The 6417-nt window shown below is 51.9% G+C and overlaps 1 protein-coding gene across 1 annotated transcript; it reads right to left on the bottom strand.

Annotated features, from left to right (window-relative positions):
- Positions 1–875: 875 nt before the first annotated feature.
- RPL10A (ribosomal protein L10a) lies at positions 876–5111 on the bottom strand. Its single transcript, XM_003923185.3, has 6 exons — positions 5036–5111; positions 4602–4676; positions 4444–4524; positions 3952–4100; positions 3107–3279; positions 876–2890 (listed from the first exon to the last, which is right to left on the bottom strand). Exons 1-6 carry the CDS (start codon positions 5038–5040, stop codon positions 2720–2722), a joined length of 654 nt encoding a protein of 217 aa, XP_003923234.1. The 5' UTR covers positions 5041–5111; the 3' UTR covers positions 876–2719.
- Positions 5112–6417: the final 1306 nt, after the last annotated feature.

The following is a 6417-nucleotide window of genomic DNA, read 5'->3' as shown; positions in this document are numbered from 1 at the left end:
TGTGTGATCACCCCCAACCCCTGCAAAGCCATCTCTTGGGGGGCCTCAAGCCCTACCCACACTCAGCATTTCCCTCACTCTCTCCTGCTTCGAGCTGAGCACTGTACCTGAGGCCCCTAAAAGAAGTGATTTGCTCAGGTTCGTACATTGACTGAGATGGAGCTCCAGGCCTCAGCTAAGCCAGCACAACACAGATCCAGGCCTGGTAGTGATCCACTGACCCTAACTGACTGAAGGAGGGTAAGCACTCTTCCCCAAGTGACAGCTGCTGACCTGCCCATGTCTGTCTGGAAAGCCCTGCTGTCCTGAGCCACCTGTCCGCAGTAGGGACCAGTCATTACAGGGCTGAGGCAGAGATAGTTCAAGACTTTCAGTGGACATTTGCCCAGAGGCTGTTCCAGCCTTTTCTCCTACAGTTAAATATGGGTGAACTGATTGGACTCATTCCGTCAAACGATGAGACGGAGCATTTGCTCTCAGGGTGGCAGGCTAGCGTAAGAGTTAAACAGAATGGGGGTCACCCAGTTAAATTTTAATTTCAGATAAACGGATGATTTAAGCATGTTCCATGCATTACTAAGGACAGCCTGCATTTTTATTTGCTAAATCTGGCAATCCTCTAGAATCATCTTAACAGATGGGGAAAACTTGAGACATGTTAAATGTACTACTCCTCAGGATTCCAATCTGATCTGCCCGATTCCATGATGTGCACCTGGTATCCCACTAGGGATCCCCAAACTTTCACCTGCTGGATGGATGGTAGGGTGCCAAGAGCCCCAGTAGGTAGGAGGGGCCCAGGAGGCAGAAATTCATGTTGGATCCACTGGACACCGATTACATCTATGGGCAATTAGCACACAAGAGCCTTCAGATAATTGCTTTTGTTTTATTTACTCAAACCTAAAGTTTCCCTTTTCCTTCCAATTGCAAAGATCACAGGTTTGGAATATACATAAAAGCCCAAAGAAAAATAACCTAAGACAAGAGGAAGTAGCTGGCTGGACCTGTCTTGAGAACCAAAATTCACTGCTCATCATCGTCATTAGGTTTTACACCTGCCTTACCAAGAAACTGCCGTAACTTAAAAGCTAAAAAAAAGTTGGCCAGGTGTGGCAGCTCACACCTGTAATCCCAGTACTTTGGGAGGCCGAGGCAGGCAGATCACCTGACGTCAGGAGTTCAAGACCAGCCTGACCAACATGGAGAAACCTGTCTCTACTAAAAATACAAAGAAAAAACTAAAAGCACAACTTGCTGAGTGAAAACTGTGTTCTTCACAGTTCAGGGACAGGTAAAGCTTGTTTTAAGAAATGCAGCATTCCTCGCTCCTCACCAACAGTCTTGCTGTCACCCAGGCAGGAGTGCAGCATCTTCACTCACTGCAACGTCTACTTCCCGGGTTCAAGCAGTTCTGCCCCAGCCTACTAGCTGGGATTACAGGCATGAGCCACTGCACCTGGCCAAAATGCACTGTTTTTAAGTACCACTTTTATGCTTTAAAATAACCCTTCTCAGCTCGACTCCGTGGCTTATGCCTGTAATATCAGCACTTTGAGAGGCTGAGGCAGGTGGATCACGAGGTCACGAGTTCAAGACCAGCCTGGCCAACATGGTGAAACTTATCTCTACTAAATATATATTTTTTCAAATTGGCTGGGCATGGTGGCGTGTATCTGTAATCCCAGCTACTTACTCAGGAGGCTGAGGCAGGAGAATCCAAGAGGCAGAGGTTGCAGTGAGAAGAGACCGCGCCACTGCATTCCAGCCTAGCCAACAAGAGTGAAACGTCCAAAAAATAAAGATAACCTATTAAAAAACAGGGATGAACTGGGTCCCCTATTTGCCAGTCAAACGAAGCTGATTTAAGTCAAAGGTTAAAAAGCAGGTATTTCCCACCACACCAAAAGCCACCTTTCCAGTACTAGGTGCTGGAGGTAAGAACTGCAACAGGGAAATGCCTCAGAAAGGGAGGGGGGCTAAGCACACCTGGGGCAAGAACCTGCAAGTTTTCATGGCCTGACTCCACCTACTGCTGGTTCACCTAGAATTAACAGGACACTGGCGGGGCATAGTGGTTCATGCCTATAGTCCCAGCGCTTTGGGAGGCAAGCAGATCACAAGGTCAGGAGTTCAAGACCAGCCTGGCCAAGATGGTGAAAACCCATCTCTACTAAGAATTAAAAAATTAGCTGGGCATAGTGGAGGGCAAATGTAATCCCAGCTACTCAGGAGGCTGAGGCAGGGGAACTGCTTGAACTTAGGAGGCAGAGACTGTAGTGAGCCAAGATTGTGCCACTGCACTCCAGCCTGGGTTAGACTGCACTCTATCTTAAAAAAAAAAAAAAAATCGCCATTTTGTACTGTTGCTGTTCCTCGTCTTCCTTAACATTTACTCATTACTAACCCAAAGCATAGTATACTCAACACGGTGCCTGTTAACACAAAAATGCTGACTGAAATCCTCTAAGTATACACAGACCAATCCTGTCAAAGCTTCAGTCCTGTTTAGCAAGCCTCCCAAGACTGCCTAATTTTGATGGCATAAAAACATCCTCTTCCCTGTAGTACCCAACTATCCATCATTAGGGTCACAAACTACAACAGCTAACCATCAGCAGTGCCAAGACACTCACACTTGTCAACTGACAAACCACCACCCCACTCTCAATCACAGACAGACAGAGGGGACTGGTAATAGAATTTATTCAAATGTGCCTTAATATAGGCGCTGGGGCTTGCCCATGGTGCTCTTGATATATAAGGCCCGGACATTCTGCCAGTTTTTCTTGAGCAATGACACCAAGAAATTGACAGCCAGGTGAATGTTATACACAAGCTCATCGTCTGTCATCTTCACGTGACCAACAGCTACAGCCAGACATAACACCTGAGAGGAGAGGATCAAGTCAGGTTGGTGGAAGGATGGCAAATGGCCCATCCCTCCTCCCACAGTGACCTAGTGAGCAGATACTTGGACTCAGGCCAAGAAGACTAGGGTGAAGTTACAATCCTGGTGGGACTCCTACTGGCACATTTAGAGACTTGGGTAAGATCTGGACCCTGCCAGCATCTTCACCCATAGCAACCCACCAGACCCCCTCACCTTCTTCATTTGGAACTTGATCGTGGACTTCACCTCATCCACTTTGGCCACCATGTTTTCATTGTGTGTGAGCAGGGAGGGGAACTTTCCCGCCTTATTTAGGCCTGGGCCGAGGATTCGTGGAATCTGCTTGATCAGAGACTCTGAGGCCAAAAATGCATCGTACTTCTTGGCTGGTAAAGAAAGGAAGCCATTGGCATTGCTTAGGACACCTGGTCACCAAGACACACCTCAAATGTGGCAGGCTGGAAGTGCACCTGAATCAACCATGTAAATGACCTCCAAAGCAGCACCCTCTGACTCCACCTGTCTTTTCCCCAGCCCAAGTGGTTTCCCGAAAGTTCTGGAAAGTCACTGGTCCCAAAACATGGTCTCAGAAGATCAGGATGACCCACAATCCATGACATAACCACTGTACAACAGATGCTCCAGTCAACACTGCCTGGGCTCGAATTCTGCCTTCCTATTTCTTAACTGTAGACCCTGGAACATGTGACAACTGGGGAACGTCGCTTCCTACCTTTAAAAGCAGTCTAAATGCCCCTGCCTAAACAACGCAGCATAAAGATTCCCAAAGCATAGCTCACCAGCACCTGGCTGGTCAACTTACAATGCCTGGTCTCCCTCCTCATCAGCTGGAATCCTCATAGCAAATACAAACATCAAACCACCACAAAGCTAAAACAGCAGTCAGGCCAGCTAAGCAACCACTGCCAATCCTTTGCTATTCTAGCCCCCTCATCATTTAAAAATCGAAATGGCAGAAAAGCCGCCATTCTACCATTCCCATGACCGTCTGCTCCCAACCCACATCTCACATGCAAAACCACAGCGGCCTGACTCACCCAGCTTCTTGACCAGTTTTTTATTCTTGTTGAGTTTTTTCAGCGCCTCGATGTCCATGTGGGGGATATCCACGGCCTTGGCCTCGTCACAGTGCTGCTGGTCCCCCAGGACACAAACGGAGAACTTGGGGCGAGGAGTGGACTTAAGCCTGCGTTTGGAAGAACAGGTTATGCCTAGCCCTGAATCCCGAGGTCCGGTGAAGGGTCTGGGACCGCAGCGGCCACCAAGCCTTACCCAGAGCGTCCACATTCACCAGCAGCCAGCCTGGCTTCTCAGGCTGGCCGGCGGGCTCGGCCGAGGCCTCCCCACGCCTCCCCTCATGTTTTAAGACCCAGGGTGGGGGTCCGTCCAGCCACGCCTGCCTGGAGCAGGGGGTCTGAACTACCCTGGCACAGCAGTACCGACGTGCCCGCCTCCGGCTCAGCGGGAGCTTCAGGGGAGGGGCAGGCACGGGGGCACTGCGCGCTGGGTGGGGTCAGAACGGTGCCAACCTGACGGTGCCCGAGAAACGCTTGTCCTTCTGGGGGTCATAGTTCTTCAAACTGATCTGCAACTCCACCGTCTCCAGGAACCTTCGAGATAGGAAAGGGGTTAAGTAAGCAGCCGCCGGCCCTGGCCACCCGCGCCCTGCCCCAGAGCCGGCACTCACTTGCGGCGCTTGCGCTGGTTCCCGTGCAGGACTTCCCGCACCGCCTCGTACAGGGTGTCGCGAGAGACTTTGCTGCTGCGGAAGAGAAACGATAGCGCACTCAGGGCTGCGGGGTCCACACGCTCGGCCTGCTCGGAAGACTCCGAGGCTCCAGGCTTCGAGACGGGCAGGCGGCCCACGGCGGACTCCCCCGTGGATTCCGGATACCACGTTGAGCAATGGGAGCTCAGGCCCAGACCCAGGCCCGGGCGGAAGAGGGAGGCTCTCGGTGACTGGAGCTGGTAGGAAGGGCGACCCGCAGGCCGACCCGCCGTAAGAAGTGCCCCTCGGCGAAGCTGGCGCAAGGGTCCGCAGTTCGGCCTGCAGGGTCCACATCCTTGCCCCGGCACCTGGAGGAGCAGATGAACGCGGATAGGGATTTCAGCACCACTCACCTCATGGCTTCTCCTACCGCGCTAACCGGAAAAGAGAGTAGAATGCTTTGCGCATGCGCTCAAATAGTGGCCCTGATCTCGCGAGAATGCCTTGTTTCTCGGTCCTAGTCTGAGAGCGGTTGGGTCGGCCAGCCCGGAGGAGCGCGGCCTTCTTTGGCCGCTGGGGGCCGTTGCTGCGCCACTAAGCCGGCGCAGAAACGCACTGAGTTGCCGCAGTCGTGGGCGCCCCGGTTCGCGCCCGCTGCTGCTGGGCCCCTAGGGAACCAGCTGGGTTCAAGGGCTCGAGCTTCGGTAGTCACACGTGCTGGGTACAGCCCCGTGATGTTCACTGACAGCGTGGATTCCGGCTTGCTTGTCCCTCAAGCCCCTCTCCCCTCGTGCCCTCCGCACCAGCTTATGTTCTCAAAAGCAAGCCTTGTTCCTCGGCCAGGCCTCCCTTCCTCAGCCCTTTCTTTAAGTGGACTCTCGTGGTAAGGAAGTGTCAGGAAAGTTCTGTTTCTGGACTCTCACAACGCCTGCAGAGAAGAGCTGGGAAGGTCCTAAAGTGAACTTTCACTTGAAAGTGAATTCAGCCGGGTGCGGTGGCTCAAGCCTGTAATCCCAGCACTTTGGGAGGCCGAGGCGGGTGGATCACGAGGTCGAGAGATCGAGACCATCCTGGTCAACATGGTGAAACCCCGTCTCTACTAAAACTACAAAAAACTAGCTGGGCGTGGTGGCGCGTGCCTGTAATCCCAGCTACTCAGGAGGCTGAGGCAGGAGAATTGCCTGAACCCAGGAGGCGGAGGTTGCGGTGAGCCAAGATCGTGCCATTGCACTCCAGCCTGGGTAACAAGAGCGAAACTCCGTCTCAAAAAAAAAAAAAGAAAGTGAATTCAATAACATCTACGTTTTAAGTGTGATTGCTGTGAATAAGGCGCCTAGCCAGGTGCTACAGGAATACAAACATGTGAAACAGGCACAGAGCACTGCACACCCACTAAGTGTCTTTTCTGCCCTTTCCTCTGTCCAATGGGTCCCATCCTCAGCCCACAGTAATTCCAATAGCCCTTCAGATCTCTCCTCAGATGTCCTCTGCCCAAAATCCTTCCCCAACTCCAGACCAAATCACTCCCACCTTTAAACCCCATTTGCACCTACCCTCCTGCCCAGTGGAGGCAGCTCCAATAGGATGGGGTGGGTGGTATTACACATTTGGTCCACAGAAGGTGAATAAATGATACTCTACACTTCTCCCCTCACCAGGAAAAAAGTTGTTCCTTGCCATTGAGCAGGGAGGTGGAAAGGGTGGGGATGGGTTCAATACCCAGAATTCATGGGAAAGCAGCTACTGATTCTAATACGACATTGGCTCGCTGTGGCTCATGCCTGTAATTCCGACA

This window comes from Saimiri boliviensis, chromosome 4, assembly GCF_048565385.1.
Source record: "Saimiri boliviensis isolate mSaiBol1 chromosome 4, mSaiBol1.pri, whole genome shotgun sequence".
In the NCBI taxonomy this organism is placed as follows: domain Eukaryota; kingdom Metazoa; phylum Chordata; class Mammalia; order Primates; family Cebidae; genus Saimiri; species Saimiri boliviensis.
This window is presented reverse-complemented; position numbering and strand designations above follow the sequence as displayed.